This window comes from Salmo salar, chromosome 27, assembly GCF_965601325.2.
Source record: "Salmo salar chromosome 27, fSalSal1, whole genome shotgun sequence".
Taxonomy (NCBI): Eukaryota; Metazoa; Chordata; class Actinopteri; order Salmoniformes; family Salmonidae; genus Salmo; species Salmo salar.
The window spans coordinates 7,390,862-7,416,231 of record NC_138317.1 but is presented as its reverse complement, the minus strand read 5'-3'; the positions used below and the strand labels follow the sequence as shown (position 1 = coordinate 7,416,231).

Here is a 25,370-nt window from a genome sequence, read left to right as displayed (position 1 = left end):
AAATATTGACATTTAGGAATTCAAAATGCATCTAAATAGATTTCCTTCTGTCTAAGGAAGTAAGTAAATGTAGGAAATCCAAAATGTTTTTCTAATGTCTAAAATAAAATGTGTATAATATATACTTGTCTGTAACGTAAAGCAATGCAGAAGCAATAAGCATTGTAAATGATGACCAATCACTGCACATTTACTGCATAATATGGTTCAATCAAGCCAGACGTCAACACAGTTTTTTCCCTTGTCAGCGCATTTTTGCAACAAATTGGACAAAACAATTGCATATTGCTATGCAAAATGTCATAATTGTCGCTGCAAAATCTAGCATATTTATCAGCTAATATTAAAAAAAATCCATGTGAAATCCTGGAGAGATTCACCGGAGTATGTAAATGTATACACTCACTACTGTAAGTCGCTCTGGATAAGAGCGTCTGCTAAATGACTAAAATGTAAATGTAAGTGACCTCTTCTCTTGGAATAGAAATCCACAGGTGGAGTACCCGCTCCACCATCCCATTTCCACAGTGGTGCTACCATGGGGATGATGGGAGGTGGTTGTGGATGATTATTTCCATTCTTCACAGGGACACTGGTTGTGAGGAAGATCTCCTCCCTCTCTGCAGGGACACTAGCCTTTGGGACGATCCACTCCCTGTGCGCAGGGACGCTGGCCTTTGGGAAGATTCCTTTCCTCTGCGCAGTGACACTGGCCATCAGGAGGATCAACTCCCTTTGTGCAGGGGTGAGGTGTGATGCTCTGAGGATCTTCTTCTTCCGAGCAGTGATAGAAGCTGCTGGAAGAATCCCCTCCCTCTGTGCAGGGATGAGGCCTGATGCTCGGAGAATCCCCTCCCTCTGTGCAGGGACACTGGCTGTTTGGAGAAACCCCTCCCTCTGTGCAGGGACACTGGCTGTTTGGAGAAACCCCTCCCTCTGTGCAGGGACACTGGCTGTTTGGAGAAACCCCTCCCTCTGTGCAGGGACACTGGCTGATTGGAGAATCTCCTCCCTCTGTGCAGGGACACTGGCTGATTGGAGAATCTCCTCCCTCTGTGCAGGGACACTGGCTGATTGGAGAACCCCCTCCCTCTGTGCAGGGACACTGGCTGTTTGGAGAATCTCCTCCCTCTGTGCAGGGACACTGGCTGATTGGAGAATCTCCTCCCTCTGTGCAGGGACACTGGCTGATTGGAGAAACCCCTCCCTCTGTGCAGGGACACTGGCTGTTTGGAGAATCTCCTCCCTCTGTGCAGGGACACTGGCTGATTGGAGAACCCCCTCCCTCTGTGCAGGGACACTGGCTGTTTGGAGAATCTCCTCCCTCTGTGCAGGGACACTGGCTGATTGGAGAATCTCCTCCCTCTGTGCAGGGACACTGGCTGATTGGAGAATCTCCTCCCTCTGTGCAGGGACACTGGCTGATTGGAGAATCTCCTCCCTCTGTGCAGGGACACTGGCTGATTGGAGAATCTCCTCCCTCTGTGCAGGGATGAGGCCTGATGATCGGAGGATCTCCTCCCTCTGCACAGTGATGCTAGCTGCTGAGAGAATCCCCTCCCTCTGTGCAGGGACACTGGCTGTTTGGAGGATTCCCTCCCTCTGTGAAGGTACACTGGCTGTTTGGAGGATACCCTCCCTCTGTGACGGGATGAGGCCTGATGCTCGGACGATCTCCTCCCTCTGCACAGCAACTTCGGCTGCTGTGATGATCTGCAGGTATGATATAGCGCATATAGTCATTCCCTAAAACGCAATAGGAAGGTTTTCTTAATGTTTTGTTCACTCATTGTAGATCAATCCCTAGCATATACATTCATTTGTATGTGTACTGATGATGTAAATACCCAAATTATATTAATGTTATCTACAATATATTATAATACCGTAAGCCTTCCTGCTGCATGGGCATTTCCTCCTACAATTTTGAGCTGATTTTCTTCACTTTACCAATATTTTGTAACTTTGTTAATTTTCACATTTATTGTGTTTGGAATGGCACTGTTACTACAGCATTTGATGTAAGTATGTCGGACAATTACCTATAATGCTCACTGACTGAACATTCAAAATTACCATGGCAATTATTGACGCATTCACATGCCATCGGAAACTTGGAACCTCAGAGTTAAAATGAATGTAAGTTATTAGTGTAGAGCTTCCTACTGGTTGATTCTCATACTTCAGAAGTGGGAAACTTGAAATCATCATTCCATAACGACTTAGCGAGTCAGAAATGTCAGAATTTCCTAGTTCCGACTTGAAGGGCCTTCAATGATGTAGGGCAGGTCAGTAATCAAATTATTTTACTGTGCCCAGTCGCACACAGACTTTTATAATCACACAAGTTGCCACCGGTGGATTCAAAATGAGTAGCCTAACAATTATTTACATGGCCCCAGGTACATTCGCAAACAAATTATTTTTCTGTGAGAAATCAATAATAGTTGCACACATAGGGTAACAGTCAGCAATTGACAGTGAGAAATGAGCAAGATAACCATAGACGGGAAGTTGACAATAGCTTATTATTAGTATAAATACATTGTATTTCTATGGTTGCAGTCCTCTACGATTGAATTGCATTGAATTGAATAAATCAGATCCAATGATTTACCGCCTGTAGGGTGGGGTACCGCTAGTCATCAATATTATAATCACCATCTCAATCATTATCACCATACCATCATAGACTTATTCTTCTGTATCTGAGACTCATCTGACACTACCTTAGATATGGCAGTCTGCAACTCAATACACTGCCCCTGCATGGTGTTCAGCGTCCCCTGCATGTGGTTAATCGACTGCTTAACATCGTTCAGCAGGATCTGAATCTCAAGCCTGCAAGAAATCAGGTGGTTCAACATACTGAGATGACAAGAGGTTTCAGACCATACCCATTGGACCATCTTTAGTATTCTTTCTCACTTAACACCAATCTTATTAGGAATGTCACTTTGTGCAGAAGATGTTACTATAGTGGTATTTAGAAGAAAAAAAGTATACTTTGTCAGGCGCCAAAAGGATGACGGGATGTCTCCCTGCTCCAGTGAGCTCTGCTGGCAGGTCTTGCTCACTGTTGGAGGAACGGGAGCCAAATTAAAGGAAAAATATCTACGGTTGTTCAGCAATGAAACATTCATGGCATAATGGGGATTGTCCTTCCCTGTGAAAAGAATAACAGCTGGGGTTTACTTTCGCACTTTTAGATAATGTAATACAATCTTTAAACCCATCAGAAGTGTAGTGCTTACCGCCATGAAAATATTGGCCCCTGTTATTTTGGGCTGCATTGTCCCAATTTTGACCACTAGTTCCAGCTTGTGATGAGAAGGTCTTGATGAAATGATCAGGTCAACATTTTGTTAGACATTTCAGAGATAGCATTAACAATTGTACATGAGACAATGCTTCCAGATATTGAGGTATCTTCCTTTTACATTTACATTTACGTCATTTAGCAGACGCTCTTATCCAGATCGACTTACAAATTGGTGCATTCACCTTATGATATCCAGTGGAACAACCACTTTACAAAGTACATCTATATATTTTATCCCAGGTATTCCTTAAAGAGGTGGGGATTCAGGTGTCTACGGAAGGTGGTGATTGACTCCGCTGTCCTGGCGTCGTGAGGGAGCTTGTTCCACCATTGGGGTGCCAGAGCAGCGAACAGTTTTGACTGGGCTGAGCGGGAACTGTGCTTCCACAGAGGTAGGGGGGCCAGCAGGCCAGAGGTGGATGAACGCAGTGCCCTTGTTTGGGTGTAGGGCCTGATCAGAGCCTGATCACCATTGCAAATGCAGTTAAGATCAAGATGAAAATGGATGGAAGAGGGAGAGAAAAATACAAAATATTTCTTTAATTTAGAAAAAAGGGCAGGCGAAAAGACTTCCATATGTAATATAATGATTAATAATACTCCCAATGAAAATCCAAAATAAATCTCTCAGCATGTTGCCCAGTTTTATCAGAATCTGTATACATCAGCCCAGCCAACTTCCAATATGGATCTTTTCTTAGACAATGTAGCAAACATTGCTAAGAAGATAGATAATGATTTCAGGGATTTTTGTGATGATGAGTTATCTGAAATTGAGATTAAAGACTGTATTAAAAGCCTTAAGGACAATAGGTCCCCTGGAAATGATGGTTTAATAAGCGAGTTTTATAAAGCATTCAATGATAAATTGATTCCTTTCATTCTTGCTATGTTTCAAGAATCAATAGAAAAGGGGGAGTTACCGGCTTCCTTAAAGCAAGGTGTAATTACTTTGATTCCCAAACCTAATAAGGATACTCTTTATATAGACAACTGGAGACCCATTAGCCTGTTGAATAATGATGGGAAATTATTTGCCCTTCTATTTGCTAAGAGGTTGAAACAAGGCTTGCATCATATAATTGATGAAGAACAATTAGTAATAACATCAGGTTGATCTTAGATATGATTGACTATAATGACCTCATCCTTGATGATAGTTTTCTTATGTTTGTTGATTTTTATAAAGCTTTTGACAATGTAGAACACGAGTTTATGTTCAAAGCAATACGTTTTTTGGGGTTTGGTGACTTTTTTGAAAGCAGTCCAAACTTTATATAGTGGTTGGACTAGCTCTGTAAAATTAGCTCGCGGGACATCCCAAAGATTTGATATTGGCCGTGGCATTAGGCAGGGCTGCCCAATTAGTCCATTTGTATTTTTATTGGTTACTCAAATTATGGCCTTTCATATCAAGAAAGGGAATTTAAGGTGTTTCAGCACTTGGCAAGGAATTTAAACTATGTCAACTGGCTGATGATACCACCATATTTTTAAGAGACAGGAATGAGGTTTCTAAAGCAGTTTCCTGTACTGAAGACTTTTCCCTAGTTTCGGGTTTGAAAATTAATATCAATAAGTCAGTCTTATTTCCACTCAAGGATTGTGTTTTACAGGAAGTATATGGTATCCCAATTAAAGATAAGGTTACTTATCTTGAAGTTGCTATATCCAAGTATGAAAAACAAAGGAGTGAATTGAACTTTAACCCCATTATTGAGAAAACAAAGAAGAAATTCAACCTCTGGATGATGAGAGATATTTCGTTATACGGTCGGGTTTTGTTATCCAAAGCTGAAGGGTTATCCAGATCGGTTTATGTCTCGTTATCACTTGACTGTAACGGCGGTCGTCAGGAATGGACCAAGGCGCAGCGGGTTGAGTGCTCATAATTAACTTTAATGAAAACACTACTACAAACAAAACAAAACGATGGACGACGAAGACGGACTTGAAGGCACAAGACAGCAATTCAAGTGACAACCTCCCACAAATACAAATACAAACACACCCTAATATATAGGACTCTCAATCAAAGGCAACTAGACAACACCTGCCTTCAATTGAGAGTCCACACCCCAATTAACTAAACATAGAAACAGACTAACTAGAAAGAACATAGACTAACAGAGCAGTGACCAAAAAACCCCGGAATACATAAATCAACTACCCTCTACATAATACACACACCCCGAACCACATAAACCAAATACCCTCTGCCACGTCCTGACCAGCCTACACTAACGAAATAACCCTCATACTGGTCAGAATGTGACATCCGGGGTCTGCAAAGGTGCAGACTCCGGATGCACCTCACACACAAAAAAAACAACAACAACAAATAACCCCCAAAACACTAACAAATCCCCAAAAGTACATGGGAGGGAAGGGAGGGTGGCCACCGACGGTGCTCCTGCAACACCCCCCCCCCCCCCCCCCAACCCCAATACTCCCCCCTCAGGAGGTGGCTCAGGAGCCGGATGCAGACCCCACTCCACCCCTGGCTCACTCCCCTCATAAACTGTCTTTACAGTGATGTCCCTCTCGGTCGACCCCGGACTGTAGGGTGACTCTAGGAGCTCTGGACTGTAGGAAGACTCTAGGAGCTCTGGACTGTAGGAAGACTCTAGGAGCTCTGGACTGTAGGAAGACTCTAGGAGCTCTGGACTGTAGGAAGACTCTAGGAGCTCTGGACTGTAGGAAGACTCTAGGAGCTCTGGACTGTAGGAAGACTCACTTGGTTCTGGACTGTAGCCAGACTCACTCGGCTCTGAACAGTGGGCCGTCTCACCTGGTTCCGAACAGTGGGCCGTCTCTCTCCGGGGCACTGTCGCCGGAAGCTCTGGACGAGGCACTGTTGCCGGAAGTTCTGGACGAGGCACTGTTGCCGGAAGTTCTGGACGAGGCACTGTTGCCGGAAGTTCTGGACGAGGCACTGTTGCCGGAAGGCCTGGACGAGGCACTGTTGCCGGAAGGCCTGGTGCGTGGGGCTGGCTTAGGACGTGCCAGACTAAGGACACGCACCACATGGCTAGTACGAGGAACATGGACAGGACGTGCTGGACTGGGCTGACGCACTGAAGCCTGGTGCGTGGTGCTGGTAATGGAGGTACCATACTGGAGACACGCACCTTAGGGCTAGTGCGTGGAGCGGGAACAGGACGTACTGGACTGGGCTGACGCACTGGAAGCCTGATGCGTGGTGCTGGTACTGGATATGCCAGCCTGGAAACACACACCTTAGGGCTAGTGCGTGGAGCGGGAACAGGATGTACTGGACTGGACTGGGCTGACGCACTGGAAGCCTAGTGCGTGGTGCTGGTACTGGATATGCCAGCTTTGAAACACACACCTTAGGGCTAGTGCGTGGAGCGGGAACAGGATATATTGGACCGTGAAGGCGCACTGGCGGTCTCGAGCACAGTACTGGCTCCACCCTTCCTGGCTGGATGCCCGCTTTCCCCAGACAAATGCGGGGCGCAGGTACTGCGCACACCGGCCTGTGAATTCTAGGCCTCAACGCCGTGCACCTCACTCCAACGCACGGGACCTGACTAATACTAGGCTGCCCCCAATAAGCACGGGGATTTGGCTTGCGGCTCAATCCTGGCCCTGCCAAACTACCTGTGTGCCCCCCCAAAAAAAAAATATTGGGGCTGCCTCTCCGGTTTAATAGCCAGTCGTGTTCCCCTGTAGCGTTCCCGGTCTTCGCTCCATTTTTTCCATGGGCCCTCTCCGGCCATAATCTTTTCCCATGTCCATTTCTCCCGTTGGTCACACTCAAATTCCCTTTTCTCCTCAACGTCCACCTTTTGCTCCTTCCTTCGCTGCTTGGTCCGGATTTGGTGGGAGGTTCTGTAACGGCGGTCGTCAGGAATGGACCAAGGCGCAGCTACAAACAAAACAAAACGATGGACGCCGAAGACAGACTTGACGGCACAAGACAGCAATTCAAGTGACAACCTCCCGCAAATACAAATACAAACACACCCTAATATATAGGACTCTCAATCAAAGGCAACTAGACAACACCTGCCTTCAATTGAGAGTCCACACCCCAATTAACTAAACATAGAAACAGACTAACTAGAAGGAACATAGTCTAACAGAGCAGTGACCAAAAAACCCCGGAATACATAAATCAACTACCCTCTACATAATACACACACCCCGAACCACATAAACCAAATACCCTCTGCCACGTCCTGACCAGCCTACACTAACAAAATATCCCTCATACTGGTCAGAACGTGACATTGACTTACCCCCTAAAATTGTAAAGGACTTAGATAAGATTTTTTATAATTTTATTTGGAGGAACAAGCCTCACTATCTACGATAAGATATTTTCACTAATACCCAAGAACAAGGAGTTATTGAGGTTTTAGATTTCAATACTCTAAATAATACTTTTAAAAGAAATTGGATTCTGAAGTATGTTAAGGACCAGAACTGTCACGGAATTCTAGGACCAGTGGAGATGCGGAATCAGGCGCAGGAGACAGAGGCCCGGAGCAACAGTGTTTTAATGCCACGGTAAACAAAACACAATAGCCGAAAGGCACAGGGCGCTTAAATAGGTCCGCCCGGGAAACACATTCCCAAAAGAAAACACGAAGAAAAGCGCACGGGACGCATCCCGGCAATAACTCGTACACAGGCCAGCGAAACAGGCCAAACACACAACTGTCCTGAGTGGACAATAAACAATACCGCACGAGAACCCAAACTGAAAATACACACTAAATAACCCCCCACTAATGACAGACAGGTGCGGGATAGACAGACAAAACCAAAAGACACAGAAACATAGATCGGTGAGAGCTAATAGGCCGGGGACGACGACCGCCGAGCGCCGCCCGACGTAGGAGGGGCGCCACCTTCGTTGGATACTGTGACAAGAACAGTATTTGGAATGTCTTCCCTAAGTATTTATTTGACTCTGTTGTTGGTTTAGATTCCAATAACCCCGAAAGAATATGCAATTGTTTTTGATGCGATTCCAAGGGGGGGGGGGGGGGTTGTCTCTTAAATTCCTCTGTGGTTGATGTAAATAACATAGATTTACATAAATATATTCATTGGCAATATTAACATCAAAGATAAATGATGTAAGAAACAGATCAGGAATATTGTTTGTGATACTACAATTCCCTCAGCAAGATTCTTTTGGGCAGATATCTATGGTAATATACAATGGCGGAAAGCATGGAAAATTGCTAACAAATATTGTATCAGTAACAAAGTAAAGGAAGTTTCATTTAAAATGTTACATAGAATTTATCCTGTGAAATATGTTTGGGAAAGAGTCAAGCTGTCACGACCTCGTATGAATAATTAGACCAAGGCACAGTGTGAGTAGAGTTCCACATTTTAATAATAGTGAAACTTCCAAAAACAACAAAGCTATGACGATCATGAAACACGTAGCGCACATAGGCACTCACACAAAACTATATCCCACATCGCATGTGGGAAAAAGGACACACTAAGTATGATCCCCAATTAGAGGTAACGATTATCAGCTGCCTCCAATTGGGAACCATACACACACACCAACATAAATATATAATACCTAGAAATCCCCCTAGTCACGCCCTGACCTAAAACACCATAGAGAACCCCGAGGGCTCTCTATGGTCAGGGCGTGACAAGCTGAATATAACTGATTTCTGTGGAATGGAGAAGGAGACCATTTTGCATTTGTTTTTTACCTGTATTTATAGCAGAATGTTTTGGATTGGCATACAGCATTTTGTTACAAAAAAATAGGACCGGTTGTACTATTTACTGGTTTTGATATAATGCTTTATTTCAGAAATTCTGACATAAATATGTAGTATATTTAATTCAACTGCTAATAATACTAGGTAAATTTCATATTCACAAATGGTCTAATTCAAAACCTAACTTTTTAACTTTATAAATGAGTTTAAACAATATGGCAGCACTCTGACTAGAATGCTTCCCTGTAGCTCAGTTGGTAGAGCATGGTGTTTGCAACACCAGGGTTGTGGGTTCGATTCCCACGGGGGGCCAGCACAGGAAAAAAAAAATAAATGTATGAAATTGTATGAAATGTATGCATTCACTACTGTAAGTCGCTCTGGATAAGAGCGTCTGCTAAATGACTAAAATGTAAAATGTAAATGTAAAAACAAAAAGGCAATTAAAACTTGTATTATTAATGAATATGATTGGTTTGTTTAGGATTCCGGGCAATGTAAATAGTTTGTTAGTATGCTTGTTTGCATGTGACTATTCCTCTTTTGTTTCATGATATTTGTTAATAAAAAATAAAAATAAAAAGCCCTGTAAAAGTTGAAGTCATATTGAACAACTACCAGAGAGAACCTTCTCTACATAGGAATTGCATACCATATTTTTTCCATACATCAAAATAATACTTTATTGTCAATCAGCAATTACTTACTTAGATAAGGCCTCAACAAGGCCCCAGTTAATGGTTGAAAATAACTTATGTCAGTGCCAATGAGTTACACTGAGTGTATAAAACATTAAGAACACCTGCTCTTTCCAAGACATATGCTGACCAGATGAATCCAGGTTAACGCTATAATCCCTTATGGATGTCACTAGTTAAATCCACTTAAATAAGTATAGATAAAGAGGAGGAGAAAGCTTTAAAAAAATATTGTAAGGCTTGAGATAATTGAGACATGGATTGTGAATGTGTGCCATTCAGAGGGTGAATGGGCAAGACAAAATATTTACATGCCGTTCAACGGGGCATGGTAGTAGGTGCCAGGGGTACCAGTTTGTGTCAAGAACTGCAACGCTGCTGTTTTTTTTACGCTTCAAAGTCTCCCTCCCGTGTGTATCAAGAATGGTCCACCACTCAAAAGACAATTTGACACAACTGTGGGACTGTCCTCATATACACATTATGACATAATAAAGAGCTTCATCTTTCATGAAATAAAGACATAGAAGCATACCCAATTATACAGGTTCTACACATTCCATTTCTCCATGGCAATAGAATGTAAACATTCTATTTTGCACCAAACATCGCCTACAACTCAATTCTAAGTGCAGCATATTGGACGACAACACAGTCATTGATCATTTGCAACTTTAAGTCATTTCTGTTATCTCTAGAGCATCCCGTATATCTATAGCGCTGCATTTCTTCCCCATCTTTCCATGGATAGGGTTTGGTGCATTCCGGAGTTCACTTATGGTCCCACAAAGGTAATCTTAGGAGAAATAAATTTTAGCGTAGTGTAAATGCCTGTGCATAATGTGCATAAAAAAGCATAATTATTTTCATTATCTTCAAAGGAATTCTGTAGAAGCAGCCTTTATTTTCAGACTCTGCAGGCCTGCTGGGAGGAAACATATTACAATAAACAGGTAAGATTCATCCCACAAAAACATAAACAACAGAAAGAGAGTTGTATTTCAAGACAGTTTATAGAAGTTGGTCATAAGAGTTCTTAATATCACTTGCAAATTATCAGGCATGAGTAGTTGTGAAATGTTGCGAGAGGCCCTTCTGAAAGCACATGATATGGTATTTCGTGGCATGGTCTCACACCTTACCTCATCTTGCAGAAGAAGGTCATGGTCCATTATCTGCTGCTCCAGAGTCAAGGCCAGGTCCCGCCCCATGTCACCACGGAGCACATGAGCAACTGGCTGGTGTCTCAGGGCAAAAAATCCCTTAGGGAGAGGTGAGCACCACGTCAGCACTCACCTTCACTGCCATTCCCTGCCACCAGCAGCACTCCAGGTTTGGGTAAAATAAACTACAGAAAAATCAGAAACCAGGAAAGTTGAATTGCTCTGTGTTTTATTTGAAGGGTGTGGAAGGAAACCCTGGAGGAGGGAAACGACCTCGCTCGGCTGGTAAGAGAATGATAGTTAGAGACATACTACAAGTTAGTGAGCTCTTTACTAGCCTTTCAACAACGAGTTAGCACAGCAGGATAGATCTGTTGTGAAATTACACTAATGGGACTTCCTGTTTCATACTGCAGGCCTGGGAAGTAAACACTTGCCTAAAAATGATGGACATAGAGCACGAGGCTTTCTGCAAGCTCCGCCGCTCCATGCATTCCACCTCGCCAGCTGACATGTGAGTTCCATGTACTGCCCTGCATGACTTGATCCATTTATCTACACATCTGGAACTACGGAGAAACAGACTAAGACAGTGTTCTCTGTGAGGACATTGCACATTATTTAGCTTTGTCTTCTCCTTTTTGTTGATTTCAGCGATCCTAAAGTCCACAGCATCGTGGAGAGAGCTGTGAGGAGCATTCTGGGCGTGCAGTCCAATGAGCCCCGTAGCAACCTGCTCAGCCCATCTCAGGTGGTGGTGGAGGTGGTGCCCAGGCTCCTCCTGGCCCTGTGGCTTCAACCAGAGGAAGGCCATTCAGAGCACCCAATCCTAATAAGCGGGATGGCCGTGGGCATGGTGGCGGCCGTAGTGGAGAAGCTCTCCTGCATGTTAAAGGACCCTTCCCCACACATCCCTTTCTCTCGGGCTGCTGCTTTTGACTCTGTGCGGTCGATCCTCGGGAGAATCAGTCAGTCCTTCTCCACCGATGACCTCCAGAGCCCTTTTTATATGAGCTCTGTCTGTGCCTTTGTGGCGAACGAGGTTCAGAGCCGCTTCCAGCCCCCTGCATCCACCCTACCAGTCCCCCCTGTCCTCCCGGGGGCTTTCTCCACTACACGACCAGCTGACATCCAAGCAGGTGAGTAGCAATGATAGCGAGCACTCTGACAGATGCCTGTTCTGATGACATCTTGGTGTAGTAGTAGTAGAGCTCATCAGGATTGTTGTTGTCACCCATGACACAGACCCAGCGTCTTCCCACCTGAATGTTGTGGACATCACCACTAACACAGAGGCAGATCCGGCTTCTTTCCACCTGGAGATTGTGAAAGTCACCCCTAACACAGAGGCAGACCCGGCTTGTTCCCACCTGGAGGTTGTGGACATCACCCCAAAAACAGACGCAGACCCGGCTTGTTCCCACCTGGAGGTTGTGGACATCACCCCAAAAACAGAGGCAGACCCGGGTTGTTCCCACCTGGAAGTTCAAGACATCACCCCAAAAACAGAGGCAGACCCGGCATCTTCCCACCTGGAGGTTGTGAACATCACCCCTAACACAGAGGAAGACCCGGCTTCTCTCCACCTGAATGTTGTGGACATAACCCTTAATACAGAGGCAGATCCGGCTTCTCTCCACCTGAATGTTGTGGACATAACCCTTAATACAGAGGCAGATCCGGCTTCTTCCCACCTGAATGTTGTGGACATAACCCTTAATACAGAGGCAGATCCGGGTTCTTCCCACCTGGAGGTTCAAGACATCACCCCAAAAACAGAGGCAGGCCCGGCTTCTTCCCACCTGGAGGTTGTGGACATCACCCCTAACACAGAGGCAGATCCGGCTTCTCTCCACCTGAATGTTGTGGACATAACCCTTAATACAGAAGCAGATCCGGCTTCTCTCCACCTGAATGTTGTGGACATAACCCTTAATACAGAGGCAGATCCGGCTTCTTCCCACCTCAATGTTGTGGACATAACCCCTAACACAGAGGCAGAGCCGGCTTCTTTCCACCTGAATGTTGTGGACATAACCCCTAACACAGAGGCAGAGCCGGCTTCTTTCCACCTGAATAATGTGGACATAACCCCTAACACAGAGGCAGAGCCGGCTTCTTTCCACCTAAATATTGTGGACATCACCCCTAATACAGAGGCAGAGCCCATCTCTTCCCTCTTGGAGGTTGTGGACGTCACACCTGAAGAAAGGACTCTCACGATGGCCGTCTTCACCACTCTGCCAGCTGACATCCAAGCAGGTGAGTAACACTTAGAGAGCACTCTGACAGGTGCCGTTTGTCATGACATCTTAGAAGAACCTTTCAACTGGCCAGTGTTTAGAACCTACGGTTTGCATTTGTTTACATTCTGTTCCTCTTTTTTCCCTTTCCAGAGGATGTTGCTGTGGTCATCCCGGATGTCACCCCACACGTAACCAAGGACGTGACACTGGATGTTCCATGTAGAGCTAGGAAAGGGGCAGTCCGGCGATTATTTTGCAGGCTTTGGAGGGCAGTGTGCTGCTGCGCCTGCTACAAGGAAGAGGAGGAACAATATTAATTATTCATCAGACATTCAGAAGTGGGATTGAACCATAGACCATTAAATTATTCGCATTATAATTGGACTCAATTCTGCTTTTCTTCTGTTTACTACTTAATTTCAGAACTTTTCTATAAACTTTCACTATGCAAGTGTGGAGTAGGTTTTATAAATAAGTGGGAAACATCCCAATTTTAATGCTTTTAATAATTTACTTTGTACATTTAAAAAAAAAATTGACAACAAAAAAACGCAGGGCGCTCAACCAACGTTGAGTTTCGGTGCAACCAAAAATTTGAATCATCATTGAAAAGGAAAAAGCACTACTCTTGCTCACTATAAAAAAATGCATTGTTTTATTCAGGCAAGGTTAAAAGATTAACGTTTCGGCCTAGTCTATGACGATATCGAAGTTGTGTTTGCCCAGTAAAAGGGTTACCCAGACTCACCCTGGTTCTTGAGGTTGAAGACAGTGAAAAATGATCATTAAGTAAATGGGACTTTTTAATTCTTGAATAAAAATCTTTAATGAACATGAATTTAAATACAATTGACTTGAGGTTCAGAGCAGGCAGGCTGACTGGCTAGCCCTGAAGGCCCTCTGCCTCTACCTCTGTGTGGTTCATCTCAACCAAGAGGTTGTGTGGGTTGTCTTTCTCTCTGGGGGTGTGAATCACTATGACCTCTCCATCTGCCTGCCATTTGGCTGATCAGAAGCCTTCTGCTCTTTCTTGCTCACATGAACAGGAGGAATGGCCTCTGGGGTAACCTCCTCCTCTATCTAACGCCTCTTCCACCTCCTCTTTCTGACTGTGTTCAACTGAGGTCACTCGTTCTCTCTCTCTGGGTGTTGGATAGTTCCTCCTCCTCTGTGTCTTTGTGAACGGAACGGCGTCAGACTGATAGAAACTTCACTGTGAAGGAGTGCCAGCCAGTCCTCAGAGAGAGCCCGGAGAGGACAGGGGTAAATATGAAAACAGCTGAGGGCTCAGAGACTCAATCATCTCATGATGAAGTGGACACTGATTCATTGGGGTCACCCATGACCTTGCCCCGCCGTTCACACCGGCAGAGGAGGCCCAGAGACATTCTAACCTATAACACTTTAGGGCTGCCAAGCTCTTATCAGGATACCAACTAGAGATGTTCTGATGTGTATATATTTTCTTGTTTACCTTTACTAATCACAGTGTGATAATGTTTAGTGGGGGTTGCGTTTTTGCCCATAAGGCAGACTGGACATGTCTAGATAGTTATATGGCTGTTAGGCCAGTTTCTCCGTTGTTCTCATGACCAGTACTTACATCTTCTGTTTGTTTTAAGGCCAGTGAAATGTTTGGGACAACATTTCGTTTTTGCAGGGGGGTGTTGTAAGGGGCTTAATACAGTTGTATTCCAGCCACTAGGGGGTACTCTGGTGAAGCCCATGGGAAATAAAGAAATATAGTTTAAGTGATTTGGGAAGAGTAAGAATGATAAACTAAAGAAAGACTGTAAACGGCTGTTACCTGATTAAAAGTGAAGTAAACCGTACTTTTCGTGTTGAAAGTTAATATGATAAGCTCATTGGAAGGCTAACATTAACAGATACATGTCCTGCCTTTCCAACTGATGTAAAGTTCCAACACAAATTTTCATTTGAAAAAGCAATAGACTTTCACATTGTAGGCCTGTTGTTTAAACAATGTAATCATAATATATGCCATTTAGCAGATCTTTTCATCCAAAGCGACTTACAGTCATTTGCACATACATTCTACGTATGGGTTGCCTCGGGAATTGAACCCACAACCCTGGTGGTGGGATCGGCATGCTCTACACAGGATCATCATTTATAATGTAACATGTGTTAATGAATGACATTGATAATAAAAGTCTATAGCAGTGTAATACGTGTTTATAACAATGTACAGCAGCACATCTACCAACACACCGATGCGTTTCAAGAGCCTAAACTATTTTGTTTCAGAATCCTCAGACCCTGACAGGGAGTAGCATAGGGGATAGTGCCATCTAGTGGAATGGAAATTAAACTATTATTCCAGATATTATTTAGTGAAGAATATTGAAAACCTAAATTACTTTTCAGAGATCAGAGAAACGAAACAGAACGCTTCTTGAAACAGGGAAATACACTACAATTTGTGATGTGTTCAAGTAAACGATGGACTTTTAATTTAAAGCTTTTTGCTCGATTTGGACCCGTTAATGTCACTGATTTCATGGAGTTCTCCTGCGCATCATTTACTTCACAAAATCTCGCAAACGTGAAAGCGCCAGAAATAAACATCGCGAGATTGTAAATATGTATGAGCGTCAGAGATTTGAAAGCAGATGCTTTCATCCAAAACGATGTACAGTAATGCGTACATACATTTTACTTTTGGGTGGCCCAGGGAAATGAGACTTTTTCGAGCTTTTCGAAGCAATTTTTGTGTCTCTTTCCTTGTAATACTGTATGTATTCAATCATTTCGAATTGATCACTTCCCACTGGGCACATACATCAATTCACATACGTTGGTTCAACGTAATTTAATGGAAATTACATGGATGTTATGTCACAGTAAATTTTATAATCTGCCCTCAATTTAATGATGTTTTCATGCGACATGATTCTGACATTTGACCAGGGGCGGAAATCCCGGGGGGGACGGGGGGGACACGACCCCCCCCCCCCCCCCCCATCCTGGGAAAAATATGATTTGTCCCCCCCAATATATCACTGAAACATAACTATGTAATTTAAAAAATATTAATAATATGCAATGAAAGCAATTGTGCTGATTATAGACACTTAATAACGTGTTTTTAAGTTTCAAAAGATTGCGACCCCCCCGCCCTTTGCCTCACAACAGTTTGATCCACTGCCAGTTCCTTAGCTTGCTACGTAACTGCCGTGAGGTTCATCCAGTCCATCGCGCACACACACTAGCTGAATATGCAGAGCTAGCGCGCAAATATTAACTATTAAGCTAGCTAGTACCTATTCCATTTATGTGGCGTCGTCAAAGATGGAATCAGCATGCAGATGATGTAAGTTAGTGCTTCAAAGTCCCTGTGATAAGGTTAGCGATAAACTGAAGTCCAAACTGAACAGAACTACACTCTCATCTACCATTGTCTTAAATATATTTAATGGTCTCGTTGCAAAAGCTAAATTGTCGCAAGGGAACTTTTATTTATTTAATTTCACCTTTATTTAACCCGGGTAGCAAAGATTATAGCAAACACCACTGAAACTGAATTGGTGCTCGCTAGCTTTGCAAATTCAGCTATTGTTGGAAGCCAGCCAATATGAAACAAACTATTAAAATTACAGAAAGTTGCAGCATACGTTGTGTAAATGGTGAACTCATACAGCTGTCAACTCTTGTCATTTTAATCCGTTTCACATTTGCTAGCTACCTTTTAGATCGAAGCCCATATAGAATGATTGAAGATGATAGAAGCCCATCTCCTACTGTAAATAACCTACACACTGTGTGTGTAGCCAGCCAGGTAGAAAAATGGCAGAAAAATAAAAGACAGACATCAGAGTATTTTTCAATACACCAAAACGCATAGTAAGAACCCTAGTAGCCTAATATCTCAAAGACTAGTTGATAAAATGTTCATAAGAAAGAAATGAAATTCTAATGGAAATGTTTCACAATGATGTCATTAGGCAGAGCAGGCAACAGATGGCACACAGACAGCAGAGTTGGGGACAGATATGCAGGGACAGACTGGCAGAGACAGGGAGTCTCAGGTAAGTTTGTTGAGTCTTTGTTTGGCAACATTATGAAAGGTTCTCAATTTTTTTGACTTGTAAAATAGGAACATAATTGGAAAATGCCATGGATACCCCCACTCTCAACTTAAACTGGTGACTGAACTAAGATTTGTTAAAGGCAATGGTATTGCTGTTGTGATTAGTTGTGTAGTTTTGGGTACCGGTAGTTAGGAGTACGTCAAACACCTTATTTCTTTGGTTCCTCAATATACATTTACCATATTACAATGTAGGCTATGTGTTACAGTACTACTTGTGGTGTCCTCCTCAGGAATTGCTCTTGAGAAAATTTCATGTAATTGTCCCCCTCCAAAGTTGATATCAGATTTTCGCCCCTGGGCCCAGGATTGAGTTGCACATCCCCGGAGAGCAGGAGGATAGTGAAAAGGTAGTTTAACAGTTTCCGATAAATGTTGGACTTGTGTTTGTTACGCCTAAGCAGGTCAGTGGAATAGGGAGCGAGGTAGACTTGGCCATTATTCAGAACATTATGGTATGCTGTGTACTGTCCGCTCCCGTGGAACGGTGAACCAATGTGTTTGGTGTTGATATTCTCCGGCAGTAGATTGATTGTGTCATCCCAGCAAGGACGCACTGAGATTATCAGTAGAGCAGCTACATAACTGACAATCATGGCAATGTACTGGAGATAAAACACATCATTGTGCTTTAAATCTTTGCATGAGTTACTTAGCTGGGGTCGGCGTACACCTGATGTTTTAGATAAAATAACAGCATTTGTATGAGAAGCGGCACCTGCCACACCACCCTGCCATTTTCCTTTCCCTTCGTTTTTTTGTTGTCAAATAATATTTTTTAAATGTACTAAGTAAATAATTAAAAGCATTAAAATTGGGATGTTTCCCACTTATTTCCACAACCTACTCCACACTTGCAAAGTGAAAGTTTATAGAAAAGTTCTGAAATTAAGTAATAAACAGAAGAAAAGCAGAATTGAGTTCAATTAGAATGCAAATAATTTAATGGTCTATGGTTCAATCCCATTTCTGAATGTCTGATGAATAATTAATATTGTTCCTCCTCTTCCTTGTAGCAGGCGCAGCAGCACACTGCCTTCCAAAGCCTGCAAAATAATCGCCGGACTGCCCCTTTCCTAGCTCTACATGGAACATCCAGTGTCACGTCCTTGGTGACGTGTGGGGTGACATCCGGGATGACCACAGCAACATCCTCTGGAAAGGGAAAAAAGAGGAACAGAATGTAAACAAATGCAAACCGTAGGTTCTAAACACTGGCCAGTTGAAAGGTTCTACTAAGATGTCATGACAAACGGCACCTGTCAGAGTGCTCTCTAAGTGTTACTCACCTGCTTGGATGTCAGCTGGCAGAGTGGTGAAGACGGCCATCGTGAGAGTCCTTTCTTCAGGTGTGACGTCCACAACCTCCAAGAGGGAAGAGATGGGCTCTGCCTCTGTATTAGGGGTGATGTCCACATTATTCAGGTGGAAAGAAGCCGGCTCTGCCTCTGTGTTAGGGGTTACGTCCACAACATTCAGGTGGGAAGAAGCCGGATCTGCCTCTGTATTAATGGTTATGTCCACATTATTCAGGTGGGAAGAACCCGGGCCTGCCTCTGTTTTTGGGGTAATGTCTTGAACCTCCAGGTGGGAAGATGCCGGGTCTGCCTCTGTTTTAGGGGTGATATCCACAACCTCCAGGTGGGAACAACCCGGGTCTGCCTCTGTTTTTGGGGTGATGTCCACAATATCTAGTTGGGAACAACCCGGGTCTGCCTCTGTGTTAGGGGTGATGTTCACAACCTCCAGGTGGGAACAAGCCGGGTCTGCCTCTGTGTTAGGGGTGATGTTCACAACCTCCAGGTGGGAACAAGCCGGGTCTGCCTCTGTTTTTGGGGTGATGTCCACAACCTCCAGGTGGGAACAAGCCGGGTCTGCCTCTGTTTTGGGGGTGATGTCCACAACTTCCAGGTGGGAAGATGCTGGGTCTGTGTCATGGGTGACAACAACAATCCTGATGAGCTCTACTACTACTACACCAAGATGTCATCAGAACAGGCATCTGTCAGAGTGCTCTCTATCATTGCTACTCACCTGCTTGGATGTCAGCTGGTCGTGTGGTGGAGACGGCCACCGGGAGGACAGGGGGGACTGGTAGGGTGGCTGCAGGGGGCTGGAAGCGGCTCTGAACCTCGTTCGCCACAAAGGCACAGACAGAGCTCATATAAAAAGGGCTCTGGAGGTCATCGGTGGAGAAGGACTGACTGATTCTCCCGAGGATCGACCGCACAGAGTCAAAAGCAGCAGCCCGAGAGAAAGGGATGTGATGTGAAGGGTCCTTTAACATGCAGGAGAGCTTCTCCACTACGGCCGCCACCATGCCCACGGCCATCCCGCTTATTAGGATTGGGTGCTCTGAATGGCCTTCCTCTGGCTGAAGCCACAGGGCCAGGAGGAGCCTGGGCACCACCTCCACGACCACCTGAGATGGGCTGAGCAGGTTGCTACGGGGCTCATTGGACTGCACGCCCAGAATGCTCCTCACAGCTCTCTCCACGATGCTGTGGACTTTAGGATCGCTGAAATCAACAAAAAGGAGAAGACAAAGCTAAACAATGTGCAATGTCCTCACAGAGAACACTGTCTTAGTCTGTTTCTGCGTAGTTCCAGATGTGTAGATAAATGGATCAAGTCATGCAGGGCAGTACATGGAACTCACATGTCAGCTGGCGAGGTGGAGTGCATGGAGCGGCGGAGCTTGCAGAAAGCCTCGTGCTCTATGTCCATCATTTTTAGGCAAGTGTTTACTTCCCAGGCCTGCAGTATGAAACAGGAAGTCCCATTAGTGTAATTTCACAACAGATCTATCCTGCTGTGCTAACTCGTTGTTGAAAGGCTAGTAAAGAGCTCACTAACTTGTAGTATGTCTCTAACTATCATTCTCTTACCAGCCGAGCGAGGTCGTTTCCCTCCTCCAGGGTTTCCTTCCACACCCTTCAAATAAAACACAGAGCAATTCAACTTTCCTGGCTTCTGATTTTTCTGTAGTTTATTTTACCCAAACCTGGAGTGCTGCTGGTGGCAGGGAATGGCAGTGAAGGTGAGTGCTGACGTGGTGCTCACCTCTCCCTAAAGGATTTTTTGCCCTGAGACACCAGCCAGTTGCTCATGTGCTCCGTGGTGACATGGGGCGGGACCTGGCCTTGACTCTGGAGCAGCAGATAATGGACCATGACCTTCTTCTGCAAGATGAGGTAAGGTGTGAGACCATACCACGAAATACCATATCATGTGCTTTCAGAAGGGCCTCTCGCAACATTTCACAACTACTCATGCCTGATAATTTGCAAGTGATATTAAGAACTCTTATGACCAACTTCTATAAACTGTCTTGAAATACAACTCTCTTTCTGTTGTTTATGTTTTTGTGGGATGAATCTTACCTGTTTATTGTAATATGTTTCCTCCCAGCAGGCCTGCAGAGTCTGAAAATAAAGGCTGCTTCTACAGAATTCCTTTGAAGATAATGAAAATAATTATGCTTTGTTATGCACATTATGCTCAGGCATTTACACTATGCTAAAATTAATTTCTCCTAAGATTACCTTTGTGGGACCATAAGTGAACTCCGGAATGCACCAAACCCTATCCATGGAAAGATGGGGAAGAAATGCCGCGCTATAGATATACGGGATGCTCTAGAGATAACAGGAATGACTTAAAGTTGCAAATGATCAATGACTGTGTTGTCGTCCAATATGCTGCACTTAGAATTGAGTTGTAGGCGATGTTTGGTGCAAAATAGAATGTTTACATTCTATTGCCATGGAGAAATGGAATGTGTAGAACCTGTATAATTGGGTATGCTTCTATGTCTTTATTTCGTGAAAGATTAAGCTCTTTATTATGTCATAATGTGTATATTACATTTACATTTTTTACATTTAAGTCATTTAGCAGACGCTCTTATCCACAGCGACTTACAAATTGGTGCATTCACCTTATGATATCCAGTGGAACAACCACTTTACAATAGTGCATCTAAATCTTTTAAGGGGGGGGGGGGGGGGGGGGGGGGGGTTAGAAGGATTACTTTATCCTATCCTAGGTATTCCTTAAAGAGGTGGGGTTTCAGGTGAGGACAGTCCTACAGTTGTGTCAAATTGTCTTTTGAGTGGTGGACCATTCTTGATACACACGGGAGACTTTGGAGCGTAAAAATCCAGCAGCGTTGCAGTTCTTGACACAAACTGGTACCCCTGGCACCTACTACCATGCCCCGTTGAAAGGCATGTAAATATTTTGTCTTGCCCATTCACCCTCTGAATGGCACACATACACAATCCATGTCTCAATTATCTCAAGCCTTACAATATTTTTTTTAACTTTTCTCCTCCTCTTTATCTATACTTATTTAAGTGGATTTAACTAGTGACATCCATAAGGGATTATAGCGTTAACCTGGATTCACCTGGTCAGCATATGTCTTGGAAAGAGCAGGTGTTCTTAATGTTTTATACACTCAGTGTAACTCATTGGCACTGACATAAGTTATTTTCAAACATTAACTGGGGCCTTGTTGAGGCCTTATCTAAGTAAGTAATTGCTGATTGACAATAAAGTATTATTTTGATGTATGGAAGAAATGTGGTATGCAATTCCTATGTAGAGAAGGTTCTCTCTGGTAGTTGTTCAATATGACTTCAACTTTTCCAGGGCTTTTTTTATTTTCTTTTTTTTTATTAACAAATATCATGAAACAAAAGAGGAATAGTCACATGCAAACAAGCATACTAACACACTATTTACATTGCCAGGAATCCTAAACAAACAAGTTTTAATTGCCTTTTTGTTTTTCATTTTAGTCAGAGTGCTGCCATATTGTTTAAACTCATTTATAAAGTGAAAAAAGTTAGGTTTTGAATTAGACCATTTGTGAATATGAAATTTACTTAGTATTATTAGCAGTTGAATTAAATATACTACATCTTTATCTATGTCAGAATTTCTGAAATAAATCATATCAAAACCATTAAATAGTACAACCGGTCCTATTCTTTTGTAACAAAATTCTGTATGTCAATCCAAAACATTCTGCTATAAATACAGGTAAATAACAAATGCAAAATGGTCTCCTTCTCCATTCCACAGAAATCACAGGTATATTCAGCTTGTCACGCCCTGACCATAGAGAGCCCTCGGGGTGTTTTAGGTCAGGGCGTGACTAGGGGGGTTTCTAGGAATTATATTTCTATGTTGGTGTGTGTGTGTATGGTTCCCAATTGGAGGCAGCTGATAATCGTTACCTCTAATTGGGGATCATACTTAGTGTGTCCTTTTTCCCACCTGCGATGTGGGATATAGTTTTGTGTGAGTGCCTATGTGGGCTACGTGTTTCACGATCGTCACAGCTTTGTTGTTTTTGGAAGTTTCACTATTATTAAAATGTGGAACTCTACTCACACTGCGCCTTGGTCTAATTATTCATACGACGGTCGTGACAGCTTGAATCTTTCCAAAACATATTTCACAGGATAAATTCTATGTAACATTTTAAATAAAACTTCCTTTACTTTGTTACTGATACAATATTTGTTAGCAATTTTCCATGCTTTCCGCCATTGTATATCACCATAGATATCTGCCCAAAAGAATCTTGCTGAGGGAGAATCTTGCTGAGGGAATCAGGGTATCACAAATCTTGCTGAGGGAATCAGGGTATCACAAACAATATTCCTGATCTGTTTCTTACATCATTTATCTTTGATGTTAATATTGCCAATTAATATATTTATGTAACCCCCCCCCCCCCCCCCTTGGAATCTCATCAAAAACACTTGCATATTCTTTCGGGGTTATTGGAATTTTAAACTTATCAAGAAATTCCCCATATGAGAGTAGATATCCATCCTTATTCAGTAACTGACCAACCAAAATAATTGTATTCTCAAACCAGTTATGAAAAATACTTATTTTTAAACCGTATATCTTTATTCCATAAAAAGTATCTGTGGGTAAAAATTGTGTTTATACTCTAACATCCAAGCTAAAATTGCCTGCTTATGGAATTTGGCCAACTTTACTGGGATTTTATCAATATCAAAATTACATCAAAGCAAAAATTCTAAACCAACAAGAGTCAAATAAATACTTATGGAAGACATTCCAAATACTGTTCTGGTTCTTAACATACTTCAGAATCCAATTTATTTTAAAAGTATTATTTAGAGTATTGAAATCTAAAACCTCAAGACCTCCTTGTTCTTGGGTATTAGTGAGAATATCTTATCGTAGATAGTGAGGCTTGTTCCTCCAAATAAAATGATAAAGAATCTTATCTAAGTCCTTTACAATTTTAGGGGGTAAGTCAGCTTTGGATAACAAAACCCGACCGTATAACGAAATATCTCTCATCATCCAGAGGTTGAATTTCTTCTTTGTTTTCTCAATAATGGGGTTAAAGTTCAATTCACTCCTTTGTTTTTCATACTTGGATATAACAACTTCAAGATAAGTAACCTTATCTTTAATTGGGATACCATATACTTCCTGTAAAACACAATCCTTGAGTGGAAATAAGACTGACTTATTGATATTAATTTTCAAACCCGAAACTAGGGAAAAGTCTTCAGTACAGGAAACTGCTTTAGAAACCTCATTCCTGTCTCTTAAAAATATGGTGGTATCATCAGCCAGTTGACATAGTTTAAATTCCTTGCCAAGTGCTGAAACACCTTAAATTCCCTTTCTTGATATGAAAGGCCATAATTTGAGTAACCAATAAAAATACAAATGGACTAATTGGGCAGCCCTGCCTAATGCCACGGCCAATATCAAATCTTTGGGATGTCCCGCGAGCTAATTTTACAGAGCTAGTCCAACCACTATATAAAGTTTGGACTGCTTTCAAAAAAGTCACCAAACCCCAAAAAACGTATTGCTTTGAACATAAACTCATGTTCTACATTGTCAAAAGCTTTATAAAAATCAACAAACATAAGAAAACTATCATCAAGGATGAGGTCATTATAGTCAATCATATCTAAGATCAACCTGATGTTATTACTAATTGTTCTTCATCAATTATATGATGCAAGCCTTGTTTCAACCTCTTAGCAAATAGAAGGGCAAATAATTTCCCATCATTATTCAACAGGCTAATGGGTCTCCAGTGGTCTATATAAAGAGTATCCTTTTTAGGTTTAGGAATCAAAGTAATTACACCTTGCTTTAAGGAAGCCGGTAACTCCCCTTTTTCTATTAATTCTTGAAACATAGCAAGAATGAAAGGAATCAATTTATCATTGAATGCTTTATAAAACTCGCTTATTAAACCATCAATTCAAGGGGACCTATTGTCCTTAAGGCTTTTAATACAGTCTTTAATCTCAATTTCAGATAACTCATCATCACAAAAATCCCTGAAATCATTATCTATCTTCTTAGCAATGTTTGCTACATTGTCTAAGAAAAGATCCATATTGGAAGTTGGCTGGGCTGATGTATACAGATTCTGATAAAACTGGGCAACATGCTGAGAGATTTATTTTGGATTTTCATTGGGAGTATTATTAATCATTAATTTACATATGGAAGTCTTTTCGCCTGCCCTTTTTTCAAAATTAAAGAAATATCTTCCATCCATTTTCGTCTTGATCTTAACTGCATTTGCAATGATTATCAGGCTCTGATCAGGCCCTACACCCAAACAAGGGCACTGCGTTCATCCACCTCTGGCCTGCTGGCCCCCCTACCTCTGCGGAAGCACAGTTCCCGCTCAGCCCAGTCAAAACTGTTCGCTGCTCTGGCACCCCAATGGTGGAACAAGCTCCCTCACGACGCCAGGACAGCGGAGTCAATCACCACCTTCCATAGACACCTGAATCCCCACCTCTTTAAGGAATACCTGGGATAGGATATAGTAATCCTTCTAACCCCCCCCCCCTCAAAAAAACGATATAGATGTACTATTGTAAAGTGGTTGTTCCACTGGATATCATAAGGTGAATGCACCAATTTGTAAGTCGCTCTGGATAAGAGCGTCTGCTAAATGACGTAAATGTAAATGTAAAAATGTTAGCTCCAGTAATTCCTGATTAGTTAGTTCACTTTTTTTAGTATAATCCATTATTCCCTTTATGATGTCATATTCTTTCTCTCTCTT

General features: G+C 42.8%; 2 protein-coding genes and 1 non-coding gene across 3 annotated transcripts; 1 reads left to right on the top strand and 2 right to left on the bottom strand.

Annotated features, from left to right (window-relative positions):
* The first annotated feature begins 9,540 nt into the window (after window positions 1-9,540).
* LOC106590944 (uncharacterized) lies at window positions 9,541-13,534 on the top strand. Its single transcript, XM_014182121.3, has 8 exons — window positions 9,541-10,537; window positions 10,628-10,699; window positions 10,901-11,019; window positions 11,149-11,194; window positions 11,326-11,423; window positions 11,564-12,048; window positions 12,155-13,171; window positions 13,306-13,534. Exons 1-8 carry the CDS (start codon window positions 10,490-10,492, stop codon window positions 13,470-13,472), a joined length of 2,052 nt encoding a protein of 683 aa, XP_014037596.2. The 5' UTR covers window positions 9,541-10,489; the 3' UTR covers window positions 13,473-13,534.
* Window positions 13,535-18,247: 4,713 nt separating this feature from the next.
* Window positions 18,248-19,533, bottom strand: LOC123731760 (uncharacterized). The gene is made up of 3 exons (XM_045711163.2): window positions 19,301-19,533; window positions 18,556-19,194; window positions 18,248-18,421 (listed from the first exon to the last, which is right to left on the bottom strand). Exons 1-3 carry the CDS (start codon window positions 19,428-19,430, stop codon window positions 18,255-18,257), a joined length of 936 nt encoding a protein of 311 aa, XP_045567119.1. The 5' UTR covers window positions 19,431-19,533; the 3' UTR covers window positions 18,248-18,254.
* A 165-nt stretch (window positions 19,534-19,698) lies between these two features.
* Window positions 19,699-20,202, bottom strand: LOC123731762 (uncharacterized). The gene is made up of 3 exons (XR_014382992.1): window positions 20,155-20,202; window positions 19,926-20,023; window positions 19,699-19,785 (listed from the first exon to the last, which is right to left on the bottom strand). It is a non-coding gene; the product is annotated as an uncharacterized LOC123731762 (transcript).
* Between the last annotated feature and the right edge of the window lie 5,168 nt (window positions 20,203-25,370).

What these genes read in the sequence shown, in the direction of transcription:
- LOC106590944 (XM_014182121.3), top strand. Translation starts at nt 10,490, where the DNA reads ATGGATAGGGTTTGGTGCATTCCGGAGTTCACTTATGGTCCCACAAAG. An exon ending in AAACATATTACAATAAACAG is followed by an intron (nt 10,700 to 10,900) that starts GTAAGATTCATC and finishes CTCATCTTGCAG; the next exon opens with AAGAAGGTCATGGTCCATTA. An exon ending in GAAACGACCTCGCTCGGCTG is followed by an intron (nt 11,195 to 11,325) that starts GTAAGAGAATGA and finishes TTCATACTGCAG; the next exon opens with GCCTGGGAAGTAAACACTTG.
- LOC123731760 (XM_045711163.2), bottom strand. Translation starts at nt 19,430, where the DNA reads ATGAGCTCTGTCTGTGCCTTTGTGGCGAACGAGGTTCAGAGCCGCTTC. An exon ending in ACCAGCTGACATCCAAGCAG is followed by an intron (nt 19,195 to 19,300) that starts GTGAGTAGCAAT and finishes CCCATGACACAG; the next exon opens with ACCCAGCATCTTCCCACCTG. An exon ending in GCCAGCTGACATCCAAGCAG is followed by an intron (nt 18,422 to 18,555) that starts GTGAGTAACACT and finishes TTCCCTTTCCAG; the next exon opens with AGGATGTTGCTGTGGTCATC.